At 41.5% G+C, this 19,832-nt stretch overlaps 1 protein-coding gene across 2 annotated transcripts in view; it reads right to left on the bottom strand.

The window, feature by feature from the left end:
* Nucleotides 1-19,832, bottom strand: part of LOC116704993 (TBC1 domain family member 12) — a 25,399-nt gene that overhangs the window by 2,799 nt on the left and 2,768 nt on the right. For both annotated transcript variants that reach the window (XM_032540818.1, XM_032540819.1), the window contains exons 2-10: nucleotides 9,147-9,282; nucleotides 5,716-5,849; nucleotides 4,399-4,481; nucleotides 4,039-4,156; nucleotides 3,573-3,679; nucleotides 3,140-3,223; nucleotides 1,499-1,593; nucleotides 1,206-1,277; nucleotides 132-260 (exon numbers count right to left, since the gene is read on the bottom strand). In XM_032540818.1, coding sequence (XP_032396709.1) covers nucleotides 132-260; nucleotides 1,206-1,277; nucleotides 1,499-1,593; nucleotides 3,140-3,223; nucleotides 3,573-3,679; nucleotides 4,039-4,156; nucleotides 4,399-4,481; nucleotides 5,716-5,849; nucleotides 9,147-9,282 — 958 coding nt within the window. The remainder of the gene's footprint in view (nucleotides 1-131; nucleotides 261-1,205; nucleotides 1,278-1,498; nucleotides 1,594-3,139; nucleotides 3,224-3,572; nucleotides 3,680-4,038; nucleotides 4,157-4,398; nucleotides 4,482-5,715; nucleotides 5,850-9,146; nucleotides 9,283-19,832) is intronic.

Below are 19,832 nucleotides of genomic sequence, written 5' to 3' on the forward strand. Positions count from 1 at the left end.
GACAGACAGACAGACAGACAGACAGACAGAGTAAAGAGAGGATGTAGGTCAAGGGCCACACTGGAAGATGAGAATCACATCAAGGTGATCAAACTGAGTACTGTGAATAACTATTGTGTCTTTTTGTGTACCAGTTCGTGGTCCACTCTGAAGAAGGCCATCTGACAGGGTTTGTTGAGCAGGTTGGCGAAGGTGATGAAGGCTTCGGCCTCCTCCAGGTTGAGGATCAGCACAGCAGCGATGAACGACATGCCCTGGACCTGAAACACGACGGGGACACAGACTCCAGATCAGCAGGGAGGACTGAAGACTGGCCGTTTGGATTAATGTGTGTTTGGTAGTTTGTTTATAGCAAGGATCACATTCAAAAACAAGTGTTTACCAAAGTGTCGTAGAATTCAAGAAAACCATGAAAATAACACAATAAAACTACTTTAAAAGACTTGACAATAATATAAAAAGTGTTTTCAAAGTCTGAGAATAAAGATTAGTTTAAAGACGGGATTTAAAAACAGTGGAGCTATGGAATCAACTGAGGGTCATTAATATGTTGAGCTTGTAAAAACGTGTCACTGTTGAATTACTTTGTGTATGTGCAAACACATTGTTTAGCTGAAGAATTATTTCATGTATGTGTGAAAACGTTTTGTAGCTCTAGTATAAATTTGTGCATGTGTTAAAGAGTTGTGTAGCTTTAGGGCCCTATTTTAACGATCTAAATGCACCAACCAGATAATTGGCCGTCGGACAGTGTCATAAAGGATTTGCATATATTTATTTGTAATCTTTTGCATGTGTGTGTGTGCGCTGTGCATGAGCCTAAGAGTATTTTACCATTGTGCAGTTAAAATAAAAATGAAATGCCGGGTTATTGAGTGTAGAGGTTTTTGTTGGTCGATGGCGCGATCAATTTCCGCTGCCTCAAGATAGCAAAACGCTCAGAATGCACCTGAACACACCTCCCTGTAAGACCAGCACGCCCATGGGTCCAGAGATGGGCGCAGGTGCCTTTTCTATTCAAACAAAGTGGGCGCTGGACGGGAAATCAACAACTGCGTAGGTGTTACTAGCAAAGACAATTGCGTCGGGCTTTGCGCAATAAACAGGGGAAAGACACTTCAAAGATGAAATATAACACAATTCTGACTGTAAACAACTAAATATCAACTATTATCTTTTGAGGGTGGAGGAAAAATCAAACTCACGTAGCCAATGTCAGGTCTGTAACAGGTGTAGGCCCCCAGCACGCTGTGGAGGAGATCATGGTAGGGGCCGCCCTGCAGAGAAAAGAAAGGGTGGTACTGATTAATAGACAGAGAGCATATACACGCACGGACGCGCGCGCGCACGTACACACAAAACACATGCGCACACACACATGCACGCGCGGACACACACACACACACACACACACACACACACACACACACACACACACACACACACACACACACACACACACACAGATAAAACATGGCACCTGCTACAGATCAAATACCTTCTGGAAGATGAAGAGAGAGGGGAAGGTTCTGGAAATGTCCAGCTTGATGAGATCCAGACTGGACTCTCTGTCAGCCAGAGACGCTCCTCCGTCTACCAGGGAAACACACAAGAGGAAAGTTTAATGTCATACTGTAGACTTGTTTCAGACCTGAATAGAGCTCCATAGCGACCGACCACAGCTCTGCTTTTTGAAAAGGACTTTCCCGTTCAAGTGTCCCATTGACTTTCAAAAATTGCTAATAAAAAGAGTTTTATGTCTGGAACAAAGCCAACCAGGCTCCTGCTCCTCCTCCTCCTCCTCCTCCTCCTCCTCCTCCTCTCTCCCTCTCTCCCTCCTCCTTGTCACCTTTTTGTCAACTTTTTGACACCTTTTCAATGCCTTTTGTTGCATTTTTGTCCCCTTTTCGGATGTCCGTCACCGTCTTTTGCCTCTGTGTTGGCGTTCTAACCCCCGGTGGATTTCTGAGGACTATGGTTACCTGGTCCTCAGATCTCTGCAGGGTAAATCCAGACAGCTAGCTAGACTATCTGTCCAGTCAGAGTTTCTGTTGCACAACTAAAACTAAAAACCACTTTGAACGTTCCACCAAAACAACTTCCTTCCTGAGACTATTTAGCAGCGGCGCCGTGGCTCCGTCCGGCGCTTAGCCCCGCCCAAGACCATTGAAGAAATGCCAATAAACCAGAGCACGTTTTTCTCCCATCCCAGAATGCTGTATGGACTAGTTGACCCTACTCCCCAGCGCTGTGGAGGGACGTCTGGCTATGTGAGGCTACATCGGGAGCGTATCATAAGCGGAGCGTTTTGCCAGCCTGTTCATTGCCGATTCCGTTTGTTTAGGTCATTTTTCCTGGATATTTGTACTTCTACCATCAAAGTAATTAGTCCGCACAGTTAAATGGTTTTTTATGTGTAGTCCAGCTATGAACGACACGGATCAAAGATGCATGGCTTTGTTTTACAGTAGTTGTTAAGATAAAGACAACGCCTGAAAAGAGAAGACATGGAGTTTAACTGCAGGAGTGCTGAAGTGGAAGGTAGATGCTAGCTTAACCCTTGAATTGTCTTCATTTTTGGGACCCTCTCGTATCCCTCGGGTCAAACTGACCCGTGACTTATTTGGGGTTTTAAAAACAATTCTGAAATACATTTTTACTTCATAATCTATTAACAAATTTTGTTTTTTTATCTCAATTTTAGACAATTTAGATAACATATATGTATAATGCAATCAGTCTCTACTAGAAGAACAATTAAAAATGGAAGCGGGATTTGTTTTTTGTCATAAGGTTATAATTCCTGTTCAAATTACACTATGGAAAAAAACATAAGTGGTCATATCCAAAATAATTTTCTGAGTCAGAAATACATGTTTATCACATCTAAGGCCATTGATTTTCAGGTAGAAAAATGTACTGTACCATTTTTCTTCTTTTAAAAATTTGAAATGGGTCAATTTGGCCCTTAACCATTAATAATAATAAACACAGGATTGTTCTGTAAAGTACTTGTTGAGACAATATATTCTGCGTGTCGAGCAGCAATACACTCCGGTTCTGAGACGTTCTGAGAACCCAGCACAGACGCGCCCAGTGGAGAACGGGGGTTAGAGTTCAGACTGGTGCTGTGTCGTACCACTCTCACTGTCGTTGACTGAACTGGTTTCACTGTAACTCCTCCACTTCTCTTTGGCTCTGGACAGGAAGATCTCATACAGCTCTGCACAAAGACAGACACACAAACCATTAATCCAGTTTTTACTTTGACATGTGACACAAATATATATATATATATATATATATATATATATATATATATATATATATATATATATATATATATACAGTTGTGTTTACATACCCATGCTAAAGTTGATTAAAAAGAGAAATAAAAAAAAAGCTAAAGCCAGTTTTCTGTATATTCAAGCAGAAACCAAGGCAACATTGTCTAGCCTGCACATGGGCTTTGCTGAACGGGAGAAAACTGTATTTAAAGCTTGTGTGTGTGTGTGTGTGTGTGTGTGTGTGTGTGTGTGTGTGTGTGTGTGTGTGTGTGTGTCAGTTTGTACCTGGTGTGATGTTGAGCTCATTGCCGATGGCGAGGCTCCACACTTTCCCTCGGACACTGGGAGGAAGTCCCTGCCACCAGAGATCCCTGACCCGCCTCGTTCCCTTCCTACACACACAAACACACACACACACACACACACAAAATAAGCAAAATAAACATGTTAGACAAGCCATTATATGGTTTAGGAGCAGCACCCGGGCGGTTTTAGGCAGCATCCAATGAATGTAACTAAAAGACTTTTCTCAGATCTAATGATTGTAGTTTAACTTCATTACCAAGTTCTGACTTTAAGCTTTTTTGGGTGTAGTTTATGTTATCTGCTCGAGCTTTTTCAACGTGTTAGACACCGATATGGTGATAATAACGGTTGAAAGTGATGCAAAATCACCACAAAGAGACACAAACTGACTACAAAGACAGCCCAAATGACCACAGAGAGACTGTGTACTGAGAGAGAGACGTACATGGTGTCCCAGTGCGGCAGGATCTCGTTGTTCCAGACGACCATGGCATTGGAGATGCTGTCCTCCTGTCGGTGCCTCTCCTTCATCTGACGCTTCTTCCTCTGGGCTTCCTTCATTTCTGAGGGAGAGAGAGGGAGACAGAGATGGAGTGAGACGGCACCACGTTTTGATTGCGCTTAAGTCTGTTTATTTGACTGTCTGAGCCAATCAAATCAAAGCAGGCTATCAAACAACGTGTGGAAAATTGTCCTTGCAACAAACTCTTTCCTGTTTTTTGGCAAGTAAAGAGGTTCCAGACACTTGAGCCTGTGCTCTGTGCTGTGTGCGTGTGCGTGTGCGTGTGCGTGTGTGTGTGTTTACCTCTCCTCTTTGCTCCTGCAACCATCTCCTCGTACTCCATTTTGTGTCTCTGAGTTTCCTCCAGAGATTTGGCAGGCAAGTTCCTGAGGGACAAAGAATCTGAGTCAGACAGGAAATCAGCCACTTAGGCTCCGTCCACACTACTACACTTTCATTTTTTAAGTTTTGAGACAAAAAACAATCTCTGTCCACACAGGAGTTTTATCTCCAGTACTACTGGATAGTACTAACTAATCTCTGTCCATATTAACACGTCTGACAAGGCATGTAACCTGAGCATTCACATCTACAGGCCACACGGCAACACCTCTATTGTTTACGTTTATTGTGGTTCTGTTGTAAAAAGGCCACCATACAAAAAGCTCATTTGATTCATGCAACAACATCACTTCTGGTGCCAACGTTACATTTTCACCAAACTAGAGGTAAGAACATATGCCAACATTTTAGGCTATGTTTAGACGGAAAGGATCTGAACAGTGGCGTTATTCCTCGTGTAGACTAGAGTTTTGAGAGGGGGGGGATCTGCGTGAATATGGTGAAGCAAAATTGTGTAAAATTCAATGTAGTATGCCCACAAGGCAGCTAGGTGGCACTGTCTCGCACTGCAGCACAACACCACCAAGTCAGCGAGCCAGCAGACAACCTTCCCTCTGCTTCTCTCCTTCTCCTCCTCTTCCTCTCTCCCTCTCCTCCTCCTCCTCCTCCTTCTCTCCCTAGTAGCGCCAAAACATGGTGAAGCGAACAACAAAAGCTGACTATTCTGTCTGGACAGATGAGGAGTTGGTGCTACATGTTTGTCTGATGATGACCGACAGTCGACCGTGATAAGCCACAACACAGCACCCACGGGAGCACAGCACCCACGAGAGCACAGCACCCACGGGAGCACAGCACCCACGGGAGCACAGCACCCACGAGAGCACAGCACAGCTTGAGAGTGAGAGGCAGCGGGCAGGAGGGTCGCTTCACCCTCCTCTACCCGCTGCCTCTCGCTCTCCGGCAGCGGCTGAAGGGCCGCGTGGCTCAGGATCTCGGTAGTGCTCCTGTGATGAAATATTTTTGCGTGTGTGCATGTGTCCGTGCATGTCTGTGTGTGTGCGTGTGTGCATGTATGTGTGTGTGTGTGTGTGTGTTTGTGCATGTCTGTGTGTGTGTGTGTTTTGTGTGTGTGTGCGTGTGTGTGTGTGTGTGTGTGTGTGTGCGTGCGTGCGTGCATGTGTGTCTGTGTGTGCACATGTGTGCATGTCTGTGTGCGCGGGTGTTTGTGTGTCTGTCTGTGTGTGTGTGTGTGCATGCGTGTGTGCGTGTACTCACGCTGGCCGGTCCTCCAGGATGAGAGCCGTGGTGGAGAGCGGCTCAAACTCCAGGTTCTTCCTCCTGCCGGCAGCCGGGGGAAGCTGAGGACACGGGGACACTTCGGAGTCTGTCTCCTGCTCCTCCGGCGGACACTAAACAAAGACAGGCGGACATCCTTTCTCTAGATTATTTTCCTTTAGCTTCTGGAAGGTTTCTTTAATCCATCTTTCTGAAAAGCTCAAGCATGTTGACGGGTTTCCAACATTTCTAAACTGTTCCGATGACTTCTCTACTACAAGATGTATGAGTCATTAGAAAGCCATTACATATTAAATGCACACTTACAGGTCATTATTAAAACATATCAGATTTAATCTCTACTCAAACATAATTTCAGCTATCTGGCATAAACAAAGGGAGAGACGGAAGTAAAACAAAGACATGTACGTGGTAGGTCAAGAGCTACAGAAAGTAAGGTTGTATGGTTATCCACTGAAGATTAAGGTAACAATTTCATTTCATTAAACAAAACAATTCCAAAACCTTTCCCAAACTTTCAAGGATTTTACTAATTCTGTGTCTTTCCCAGGCCTGGGAAATTAGATTTTAATTTTTCAAATCTTCTGAGTAAGGGATTCTTCCAGAACAGCCTCTAAACAATATCTGGTAACACTTTACTTGAAGGTTTCTACATAAGAGTGACACTGTAAAGTGTCATGTGTTCATGACACTGTACATAAGACCCTCACATGACACTGTCATGACGCATTAACCCTAACAATAACCATAACTTATCATGACAAAACAGAATGACAGAAAGAACAGAACAGAAAGATATATAATTCGACAACAAGTGGGCAACCTTCCTCTGCAGATGGGTATTGTGTGATGCGAAGCTACTAACGGACATTTTGATACGATTTTTGTGTGCTGTATATATAAAAAAAGATGAAAATAGAATACATATAACGCACAATAAGATGGAAAACAGTAAAAAGCACCTTATGTTAAACTTTTTTATTTTTATTATTATACAGTTACTGTCATCTTTGTTAACACCGTTTTACTATAAAATATGTATATTACGTAGTTAAGGTTGGGTCATACGGAACAACAATCTACAAATATCTAAACAACAGGCCTACACACACACACACAAACACACAAAAACACACACACACAGAGGGTAATTGTTCTGTTTGGTACAAAGAGAAGCGTTGATTTGATAAAGGAGAAAACTGCACAAAGTCTGAATAAATTTCCGTCTGTGTGTGACTCTGTGTGTGACTCTGTGTGTGTTGGGTGTGGTGTGTGGTGTGTGTGTGTGTGTGTGTGTGGTGTGTGTGTGTCAACGTCGTTTACGGGCGAATGTCCGTGTCTAGCTGTCCTAATGAATGCCAATGTGTGTGTCCGTGTGCAAGTGTATACTTGAATATATTTGGGTCTAACGTCGAAAAAAGCAACGCACAATAACAGTCCATTCCACAGGAAGGGGGGGGGGGGGGGGGGGGGGGGGGGGGCAGCTGTGGGTCAACAACACAACAAAGCCTTTCATACACTGATAGTTCTGAGCGTCAGCATCGCCAGCAGAGGGAGACTAAGTTCACGTTTTGACTCGGAGATGACAAACTCAACTGGTGCTGCCTTGTCATCACATACAGCGGCTTGAAGAGTTCACACATCCAGCTAAAGTTGATTAAAAAGTGGAATCATTTTGGGGGGGGGGAAATTGATCTTATGCTTAATTCAAAAATTTGGATTTTGCAATACTTGCAATACATAACAGATATTTAGGAAGTACACTCGGTTCATTGAACTAAACACAAAAAAAAAAAAAACTATAAAAAAGAACGACAGCTACATTCTCAGGAAATCCCTGAGTGAAATATTGCAGTTTTAAAAAAAAGTATCTTTAGAGTTTATTAGAAAGATATTATAGCAGAGAAGTCACATTAAGATGCAAAAGTGCAAACTGCAGAAATTATTTTAAAAAGAAATATGTAGACTCTATGCAGAGCGGTCTGTGTCGCCATGACGTGTAGTTACATTTCTGGAGATGTCCACATCAGTCCATGAACTGACGTGGACATGTCCACGTCAGTTCATGGCGTAGTGTCCATATCTACTTGGACCTACAGCGTAGCTTCAAGCAGAACTATAAATCAAGTTTTAGGATTATCATTTGGGCAAAAATCTAGTAAATCTAGTTTCTAGCAATCCCTGTTTGTCCCTCAGAGCCTCTGAGCTATTTCCTGCGTTGCTGCACAAACTGAATTCAATAGAAACTGTCAAAGTCAGCCCTCCTACTCCTTCTTCTCCTTCTTTTTCTTCTCTACAGTTTTGTATCTGACGTGTCAACCAACTACAGTCCAAACCACACATGGTTGGCTCCTTTCCTGATGAATCATCTGACTCTGGCTGCCATCATGTGAGCAGAGCAAGTGCAGAGGCCAAATGGTTTGCTGTTAGTTCTTAGTCTCCTCTGCCCTCACACTGCTCAGTAAGGTCAGACATCCACCCTGGGGGGCTGGTAGAAGAAAGAGTAGGGGACGTCCTGCCGTCTTCAGCAAGGCTTATTCAGCAAGATGGGATTGTGCCAAGAAGAGCTCCATCTGAAGGATTTGTGTGGAAGCAGCTGTAACACACACTGACGCCTGCTATGAAAATCGATCCTCATCTAATTAAATGTAACCAGGAACCTGAGACTGGGACCACAAACACACACGTACACACACACAAAATCCATTTTACAGTCTCTTCAGTGCACCATGTTGTGTGTAAACAGATGCAGGCTAACCGCATTAGCCTCTGAATGGCTCTGGAGCATCAAGCCGACCAATTACAGCCCTCACAGGGTTGATAACTTGCTGGACGCTGCATCACTCAAACGTAAATGCCCCGCATGCTCAACAGGTTCCAAGAGCCCTAGTTGTTGCTCATTTTTCTGTTCTGATAATTCAACCAGAAGAGTTTCAAATTAGGCCTGCACGATTCGGGGGGAAATATGAATCACAAGGTTTTTGCTTGGAAAGGATATCACGATTCTCTGCCATAGATTTTTTTTGGCACCTACAGCACATTGCTCATCGCCACTAGCCTGTAAACACAGCGGCGCAATGGAGAGAAGGAAAAACCTATTTTATACAGTCTGTTTAACACTCAGGAGAAAGTAGTAGCGTTTGGGATGCATTTGGCTCACATAATTAAATGAGAAACAAAGTCATTAAAAATATATATATATTAAAATAATTTAATAATTTTTTTTTTTATCAAATTCATTTAAAAATCAAATTGTGAACAGGGTGAATAGAGATCGTGATTTTATAACGATTAATTGTGCAGGCCAACCACACTGAACCAGAAAAACGTGATGCAGACTTCGACCAGACCTCCCCAGCCTGAAGCTGTTTCCACCCGGGACCAGATGATGATGCGTTTAAAGAGCCAACCTGCTGTGTGGATAATGTCGAGTCGGGGTCTGTAGTTGGATCCTCCTCTCTGGCTGCTGTCTTGCCAAACAGGCGCCACCCTGTTGCATTATGGGATGACGCCTTGGGCTCTTTGGGTTTCCTAGAAAACAGGCTCCTGAAAAAGAGAGACAGAAACAATAGGTTGTATTATTATTACTGCCATGCTGAACTCGAACCAAAACAATATTCTTACACTGAGAGAGAACTGGACTCATTACTACAATATCTTCTCTGGAGCTTCTGGATATACTTCAAAATTACCATTACCAATTACCATTATCATGATTTACTTCTGTAAATGTTCCTTATTGTTCAGTCAGTCTTTCTTACAAACTCCCATTCTGTGAATCATTTTCAAAAAACTGAATCACGTTGTAATTTCAGAGGATTTCATAACCATCCAAGTGGCTTCTAACATGTAACGGTCCTGACTGTCAGACGCAAAAGCTGCGGAAAAATTATTCACTTCCTCAAAGAACAAATGGAGGGAAGAAATAAAGAGTGAAGACGTAATGTAGTGAACGAATCGGCCATCGTCATTCTAACCGCAGTCATGCAGCTGCAGCAGTTTTTAAAGATGCTGGAAGGAAAGAAAAGCTGCAAGATCAACGGTTTCTGGTCAGCTGGAGGGAGGAGAGAAGGGGGACGGAGAGAGAGAAACGGGAGGAATCTTAAGAAGGAAATGAACACACACACACACACACACACACACACGGACACGGACACGGACACAGACACACACACACAAACAAGGGCACGGACACACACACGGACACACACCGACACAAGGACACGGACACACACGCACACATACACTCACACTGAAACACACGGACACACAGGCACACTGACACACACACACGGACACACAGGCACACACACAGACACACAGGCACACGGACACACACAGACACAAAGACACACAAACACAAACACACAGACACACACGCACACTGACACACACAGACACAGGCACACACACACGGACACAGACACACAGACATACTGAAACACACTGACACAGACATACACACACACGGACACATAGGGACACACACACACACACACACGGAAACAGACACACACAGACATACTGAAACATACTGACACATACACACACACACACACACACACACACACACACACACACACACACACGGACACACACGGACACACACACACACACGCTGCGGCCCAAGCAGACAGCAAAGCAAATATTAGTCCTCCTCCCCCCCAGGCTCCACTCTCTTCCCTCTGAAGTGGTTTTGTTAGGATCCACTTGAGACCTTCTTCAAAAACCAAACCTTGGACCAGTTAATATCACAATGAATGTTTTCATTGATTTGTATATGAATGTGCCATATTATTTTCTTTTATTGTTTATTTGTGGGCGGTTTTCTAGGGCTGCAACTAACAATTACTTTGATTGTCAAATGTCGAGAATTATGACTTCTTTGATTAATAAAAAAAAAAAATGGTTTAAACTGATTATTTTAACAGTTGACAACTAATCAATTAATCAAATAATAACTTCATAATTGTCGCCTTTTTCTTACAAGCTTGGACTTTTTCGATGCCCCGCCTCCAGGAATTTGTTGATTTATGCACAATGTTTAGTTTTTTACACATCATTAAATACTCCGTGGACACCAAAATCTAACAACTGTTTAAAAAGACGGACGAGAGCCTTTTCAGAATAAGTGTTTTGTGTGTGAAAAATATTCATTTGGAAAAGATGTGAGATTTATAATAAGCACAATATTTCCGTCAGAGATTTAGTGAAGTAGAAATATGCTGCAAAGCGTCCTTCTTCCTTCTTCCTCTTCTAGTTGTTGTGCAACAAGTGAAACGAGACATCACAAATAGAAAAGAGGAAGTTATTTTCTCAACTTTCTGCCTATTCACCAGCTGGAAGGAGCGTCTCTTTGTATGAACTGGGTCGGACTCTACGTTAACGTTTTGTTTTTTTAACTAACTAACTAACTGTTCATTTGCATTATCACTTACTCTGCCGAACGTTTACGTGATAAATCAATTAATCGTTTGGTCTATGAAATGTCATAAAATGGTAAAAAAAAAAAAAGTCCAAGGTGATGTCTTTAAGTGTCTTTTCAAAAATGTCCCCTTTACTATGATATAAAACGGAAAAGAGCAAGAAACCGCATTTTATTAGTTATTTTTGCATGAAAAACAACTAGATTGAATTATTGATTAACAAATTAGTTGGCAATAACGTTTCTGTTGATCAAATAATTGCTTTGTGATTATTGTGCTTGTGTGTGTAACAAGTATAATGTGTGTGCCTGAGTGAGTAACAAGCATAGTGTGCATTCTTGTGTGTAACAAGCATATTGTGCATTCTTGTGTGTGTGTAACAAGCATAGTGTGTGTCCCTGTGTGTGTGTAACAAGCATAGTGTGCGTCCCTGTGTGTGTGTAACAAGCATAGTGTGCGTCCCTGTGTTTGTGTAACAAGCATAGTGTGCGTCCCTGTGTGTGTATGTGTGTAACAAGCTTAGTGTGCGTCCCTGTGTGTGTATGTGTGTAACAAGCTTAGTGTTTGTCCCTGTGTGTGTAACAAGCATATTGTGCATCCCTGTGTGTGTAACAAGCATGGTGTGGGTCCCTGTGTGTGTAACAAGCATAGTGTTTGTCCCCTTGTGTGCAACAAGCATAGTGTGCATCCCTGTGTGAGTAACAAGCATAGTGTGTGTCCCTGTGTGTGTAACAAGCATAGTGTGGGTCTCTTTGTGTGTAACAAGCATAGTGCGCGGAATGCACCTGAACACCCCACCCTGTGAGATCCGCACACCCGGAATGCACCTGAACACACCACCCTGTAAGACCAGCACACCCTGAATGCACCTGAACACACCACCCTGTAAGACCTGCACAACCAGAAAGCACCTGAACACACCACCCTGTAAGACCTGCACAACCAGAAAGCACCTGAACACACCTCTCTGTATCAGCCAGAGGAATGTGATAAATGCTCAAATGCCGTAACTTGATGTTTCAGCCTTTTGGAAAGAAGAAAAAGAGCCGCTCGCTGTGTTAGCAGATCAGATGCAACAGGTTGGGTTGTCACTACTCATACTTCGGCAAGTGAAAAATAAAGCACAACGTTTCCCTTTGTGTTGGGAACATCAAGCCGTTCCTCGGATCAGAAGCAGCTTGGATTCCCGAGGGTGTCAGAAACCTGTAGCTGCAAATTTGAAATGTAACAGGGCACCGTTGCTTTTGTTTTGTTCAGTAGAGCAAGAAAGAAGCCGGAAGATGTAATGCGACAGACACAGCGGGAGTGTGATAGGATCTAACCTAATTCCCCAAATGGAGTGCACAGGATGTGTGTGTGTAAATAATTAACCATGGAGGTGATTACAGCTGGTGGCAGCATGGTGGCCCAATGGTTAGCACTGTGGCCTCACAGCAAGAAGGTGATATGTTCAAAACCAGGTCTTTCTGGGCCTTTCTGTGTGGAGTTTGTATGTTTGCTCCGGTTTCCCCACCATCAAAAACATGCACTAGGTTCTCCAATCAGTGTCCTTGAGCAAGGCACTGGCTGTTGGAGTTGGACCCTGGGCGCTGTGATTGGCTGCCCACTGTTCCCTTGAGAATTATTAGAAATTAACAAAATGTAATGAGGGAGGACGTTGCTGTCAAAACATTTGGAAAGAGACGTTTCTGGACGTAAGGTCTTTTTGTGACTGTACCCGAGTCAAACTTCCATATAAAAGCATAATTAGGACGGAAACATCCCTTACAGTTAGTACAAAACTCGGCCGCTCATCTTTTAACCGGTATTTGTAGGGATAACCAGTCCTGGCCTCGCTACGCTGGCTCACGGTCCATTTTAAGCTCTTATTGTTTGTTTATAAATCCTTGAATGGGTTGGTACCTCGCTACATCTCAGACCTCTTACAAGTTTACATCCTCTCGCGGTCACTTAGGTCTGCCGATCAACTTCGGCTGGTCGCTCCAAAAACCAGGTTGAAAACCAGGGCCCAGATGTGCTCAGCTGCAGCCCCTCTACTGTGGAATGAGCATTTCTTTGTTTTAAGGTCTAAAGAAAAAGTATGACACCTGAACACAAAAAAATCTTAGTGGCTCTTCACTTCTGCCCTGAATAAAAAATGCCAAGAATTGGTCAACCTCTATACACATGTATCATCTTTTATTACATAATGTAGTCTTTGTAGACTGTGGTTTTTGATTTGTCCATCACCTGTGTTGTGCTGCTAAATAAATAAATAAATAAATAAAAAGCACAACAGGAAAGAAGAAAGATGTGGATTTTGGATTGTGGGGTGAAAAGTTGAACATTGTTTTATTTATTTATTTATTTATTTATTTTAACCCTTGTGTTATCTTCCCATCAAAATTGAAAATCAGCACTTTTGTTGACGCTTTTTATCAATGTTTTTAACTTTTTCTTACGTTTTTGTGCCTTTTTTCATCCCTTTTGATGCTTTTTTCCATGTTTGTTGCTTTAGGCCCCTAGTTGGAGTGTAAATGAAGCAGCAGATTGTATTTGGTTGTCTCTGCCACTGACCCGCAGCATAAACAGCCAGCGTGGACGTTTTCCAGCAGGGCTGTTATTTTCTCCCCGCCGTTCCTCTCCGTCTGTCTGGATTTCCTCTGAAACGGCGTGACATCCGAGCCAGCTGCTGAGGCTCCAAACCCCCGACACAGACGGAGATTTAACAAAAATGTTCCTACGCCTGCCGATCACACTGAAAGCCACTGCTTCAGTAATCAAATGGAAAAAAGTCCACCTCAGGTTTTAAAATACCACATATTCTCTTTCACTTCCCCGTACGTCTTTCACAGGAATGTTGCCAGGGTGCAGTTCACTCACTTCTCTGTGTATAACTTGTAATCTCGGTGATCAAATATTTACATTGTTCTCCAACGTCTGAACTCTACCTGGCCCTGCATGAAGACGTCAACTCAAGTCAAAAGCATTATAAGAAACCGTACAATCTAATTCAAAACTGAAGCCTTTCTTACAGCACACTATATGACACGAGGCGTTGAAGCCATTACACTGATTTTAGTTTTATACCTCTTCACATGCATGTAACTTATAATCATACTGACACCTATAGTCAAATGATGCTGATCATAATTACTGTTTATCATGTTGACATGATATTGATGAAGATGATGACGTCGGGGGGTGTTGACTCTATACAGTGGGGCTCGAAAGTTTGGGCACCCCAGGTAAAAATCTATTACATATTAATTAATGTGCATAAAGAAGCCAAGAAAAGATGGAATAATCTCCAAAAGGCATCAAATGACAGATTAGACATTTGTATTATACGTCACAAAAAGTTAGATTTTATTTCCATCATTTACACTTTTAAAATAACAGAAAACAAAAAAATGGCGTCTGCAAAAGTTTGGGCACTGTAGATACTGTACTGTGTTTGTTTCCTTTTTTCTAAAGGTCTCCGTTTGTGTCCGTCCAGACTATAAAGACACCCTGGTTTTGAAAACCAAAAACTGGGGTAGCAGCGTTTCTAAATGTCTCTGTTTTTAAGGGCTCGGAAACACAATGAACGCAAGGGGTAAATGTAGAAAAAGATATTTTTAAAGCGCCCATTTTATGCTCATTTTCAGGTTCATAATTGTATTTTGAGGTTGTACCAGAATAGGTTTCCATGGTTTCATTTTCAAAAAAAATCTTTTTGATGACGTTTCACCCTGTGTGTTCAGGTCTCTGTTTCAGCTCCAGAGTGAGACATCTCACTTCTATACTATCTTTGTTGGAAGCTGCACATGTTCAGTAGCTCGGTAAGATCCCATCAGCTAGATAACTCTTTCTCCAGCTTTGGTCAATCCAAGGCAGGACTAGCTGGGAGACTTCTTCTAGACCAGGGACACAACAGGGACAGGAAGTAGTTCTTTTGGAGATTCTGGTCAACTAATGTGTGTTAGAGCAGTGTTTTCCATTTGAGAACGAGCTAGCATGCTACGGGTAGCCACCTTGCCTCGGCTAGGGACGTAGAAAGCCGTGCAGATGTTGAAGAGCTCACCCAGAGACTGAAGACAGAGGATATTCAGAAACCGGATCTCACTCAAAACACCATGGATAGTGTTTTCCCAAGTGTGTATGCGTGTGGAAGCACCAGAGACACAAAATAACCCCCCAAATCCCAGAAAAAGGGTTTCTATTCATAATATGGGCACTTTAAACCCAAACATCACACTGTAAATCACACGTTTTATCACAAAGCGATACAATATATATTGATTCTTTGGACAACAATACGATACTTGTTGATATCTTTGCTGATTTAACAATGTTATTTAACAATGTTATTAATAAGCTCTTTCAGACCCACATAAATAAACAACCAACTACTCTTTTTAATGAAAATAATAAATATGAAGTGGGACTCTAAAAGAACAGACGATATGTATCGATAATTTCACTTTGCATCGATAATATGCATCATTGAATCGATATATCGATCCAGATCTATGTATCGCTACACCCCTAATTGCAGGTGCAGCCTGAGATCAGGCAAACGTGTTGACGTGAAAGGGGCAGAGCCGCTACATCTCTGCTGCTGCAGCATGGCAGCTGTGCGGAGGTTCAACAGAGTGATTAATCGGCCTCGGAAACAGAAAGCAGAGGGAGCAGTGAATGTGGGCTAAAGGCCTGAGGAAAGAGGCTGCGATGAGCCAATGCTCACTGAGCCCTGCTGTATCACTTACTGCACACACACTCAACTGGGGCACCATTAGCGTGCAAGCTGCGTGCTATTACACAGCTAGAGGCTGCAGAATGCAGCTCTGAGAGGCTATGAAAAGAAGCTAATGTGTGTCAAATGGTCAAGTTGCCCGGGCGGCTAACAGCCTCTCTAATCCCTCTATGAGAACAGAAACAAATATTAAATATGGAATTGACCCACAGCATCTCTACCTTCTCTTGTCGGAGACTTAGAAACCAAGAAATATTGTTGTGGCAGCAAAGTTTTGCAGGTTCACGTTAGAGAGAAAAAAAAGGACGGTGCGTGATGTAATGTGATTATTATTCTCAATGGTGCATATGAGAGACTTGTTTCCATTTCTGGTGTGAGGGATACGAAAGGACAACATCATCACAGTCAGATCTCTGAGCTGCTAAACGTCAAACAACGTACTCATTCTTCTAAAGACAACAAATCAATAAAAGTGAAGAGAACAAAACGATGAGAGTAAGTAGTGGTTGTTACGTAACATTCAGATACGTGTTAACTAATCTTTTTCATCCTGTGTTCAGACAGCATTGAAACTCGGTGTGCACTCAAGGTGGTTTGTATGCATTAACCCTCCCTGGGTCAAATTGACCCGTTTTCCTATATTAAATGTTCTTTTTAATTACCCAAAATAACATGATTGATTCCACACAACGCTCTTTGGCAAGTACACATCTCTACTTTCACTAATTTTGGTGTGTCTTATTCAGTTGTATGGCATTTGAGAAAAGAATTGAAGTGTTATCAAAATACTATTGAGTAAAAGTTTATTTTTTAGTCTAAATAATTCCTAATTTCTGCTTTTCTAACTCAAAACATTGGATTTAATTTGCTATAAATGAGGTTTATTGAACATAAATAAATAACATTCTCTCGTCTCGGGTTTCTGTGTCTCGCGGAGGTGTGACAGCGGAGCGATGGTTTTGTCCACCTGAACCAAGCAGTCCCGCATGCATGGGTTTGTTTACATCTGTGAACCCCCCTCCCCCAGGAGGAGAGGGGGTCTCGCACTGCTCTATCCTGAGAACTGGACGTTTTCACTGAGATCCTCTCAGCGGCCTACTGCATGTCATGGTGGGAACCTCAGCACCTTTATGAGATGACTATAACTTTAATGTCTTTAATGAAACAGATGTTGACAAAGTTTCCTTTACATGATTTGAAATTGGGAAAAATTAAAAGAATGTTATAAATTGCAATATATCGCAGAATACAATTTGTTTAAAATTGCAATAATATTGTATCGTGATGATATCGTATTGGGAGGGGTCTGCTGACCCTCACACACACACACACACACACACACACACACACACACACTACCCCACCCCACTCTATTCAGGTGAAGTCCACACTAGTCGATTGTCAAACTCATTCAATCCAATATTCCAAAATGTATTTTTTCCACCAAAAAACACGCTTTGCCGTAGTTCCGTCCTTGGTAATGCGTATGTAGAAACCGGCTGTAACCGGACACCACAGCGGAGCCAGCAGAGCAGAGCAACCTGCTGCAGCGGGTCAAAAGTTCAAGAGCCCACTGTTGCTAAGTTACCTGTGTGCATGCGTCTTGAACTCTTGCAGCTCACCTGGCTCCGCTGTGGTGTCAGGTTACAGCCCGTTTCTCTTGATATATATTATCATCTTGATAATATTGCTGTAGCTGTGTTTCTTATTGCATAGCTGATACCGTGGCTTGCATAAGTTTACACACCCGTGCTAAAGTTGATTAAAAAGAGAGAGAGAAAAAAAAAAAAACATCTTTCGGAAATTGATCTTAACCTTCGTGTTGTCTTCCCGTCAAAATTGAAAATCAACATTTTTGTTGACACTTTCGATCAACGTGTTTAACTTTTTTCAATGTTTTTGTCCTTTTTCAACACTACATAACACTAACTTAGTAACTTTAGTTTTACAGTTATTTGGGAATTTATGGTCAATTAAACCTCATTTATGCCTAATGTTTGAGTTAGAAAAGCAGAAATTAGGAATTATTGAGACTAAAATTGAAGGAATGGATGTTGATGATAATCACAGACTGGAATATGTCAACTTTTACTCAATACTATTTCAAAACCACTTCAAATTTTATTTCCAAATGCTATAAAATGAAATAAGACGCCCCAAAATTAATGAAAGTAGAGATTTGTACTTGCCAACGAGCGTTGTGTGGAATCAATCGTGTTATTTTGGGTAATTAAAAAGAACACTGATTATAGGAAAACGGGTCAATTTGACCCGGGGACAACATGAGGGTTAATCAAATCTTCTAGATGCAGGGTGAGTTTTTAAATAATGTTCAGATAAAATCTTCCTTAGGGATCAGGGTTTCATTTTGTTCAGCCCAAATGTGTGATTTTCTGCCATATAAATACATGGGATTTAATGTATTGTAAAAAGTTTAGCATTTTAAACTAGCAGATGTAATATACAGTGGCTTGAGAAAGTTTACACACCCATTCTAAAGTTGATTAAAAAGAGGAATAAAAAAAATCATCTTTTGGAACTTGATCTTAATGCCTTAATTAAAAAAGAAATTAGGAAAATCCAACCTTTTAAGGACACCAATTTTCTTTGTGAATGAATAATGTAATTAAAAAAAAATAATTTTCTTTCTTAAAATACAGGGGGCATAGGTATACACCCCCCTATGTTAAATTCCCACAAAAGCAGGCAGATTTTTATTATTAAAGGCCAGTTATTTCATGGATCAGGATACTATGCATCTTGTTATAGTTCCGTTGGCCTTTGGAATTAAAATATAAATAATAACAATTTCCAAAAGAGGATTTTTTATTCCTTTTTTTAATCAACTTGAGCATGGTGTGTAAACTTATACAAGCCACTGTAGATGACAGACTAGCCTTTGGAGCTACGTGCTTAGCTATTAAAGGTGTATTACACTGTTTGCGGCGCTATGGATATGTGTGCTGTAATAGATGTGGCTTATTCTCAGTTTGTGTTACTAAGCAATATGTTACATTTATGTTCATTATTACAGAGAAATTAATGTGTATCTTTGATTGTTTCTTGTTATATGCTGGTGGCTATACTATTTAGTTTGGTAAATAATGTTCATAGTAAATCAAATGCTTATAATGTCCATTATTATTTGCTTATATTTCAGAAACACATCCAACTTCACATGTTCAACTACAACTTCATAGTTAACTTCTTGTTTAAGTTGTAAATAAATCTTCCAGGATCTCAGAGTCAGACATCTCTGGTTCTAGTTCTTACCGCCCCCCCCCCCACAGCGGGCCGGTGTTTCATAAGCCAGTTTTCAAAGTTTTTACAAGCCTATTGCCTATATTTTTGTAATATAATAAACACTGTTACACTTTTTGAGACTATTTCAGGTTGTAACGGACTATCAGTGCTTTCTGAACATTTTGAACATACTTTTACAAATAACGCGATAATACTGAAAACCGTGATCATTTCATATCATGCAAGCGAGTCGCCCGAATGTATTCTGAATTATTCTGAAAGGGATATTCTACGCTTATGAGAATACTTTGATTAGTTGGTGGTTAAGTTATTACACATGAATGAGCACATATTTGTGAAAGGACGATGTTTTTTTGATAAGAATCAACTCAAAACATTACACAATGGAGCTTTACAATTCAGGTATCTACACTGTACAAAGCTGCGACTAACTGGAACAGGAAATTCCCAGTGCCTGTAAACGTCTCTCTCTCTTTTTCCAAATCCGCTAAAACCTCCATCTCTTCTCTACGCAACAGGAAGAAAACAGTTTAGTGGGGAAAGCAGGTGTGTGCTACATTAACCAAAGTGAAATTGGTAGCCTATGTGTAATAACTTTACATATTACCATTTACCCCCCATCATCGGATCTCTTTCTCTTTGAACAATTCAATTCAATTTTATGTATATTATCAATTCATAACAAGAGT

This window comes from Etheostoma spectabile, chromosome 17 (assembly GCF_008692095.1).
Source record: "Etheostoma spectabile isolate EspeVRDwgs_2016 chromosome 17, UIUC_Espe_1.0, whole genome shotgun sequence".
NCBI lineage: Eukaryota > Metazoa > Chordata > Actinopteri > Perciformes > Percidae > Etheostoma > Etheostoma spectabile.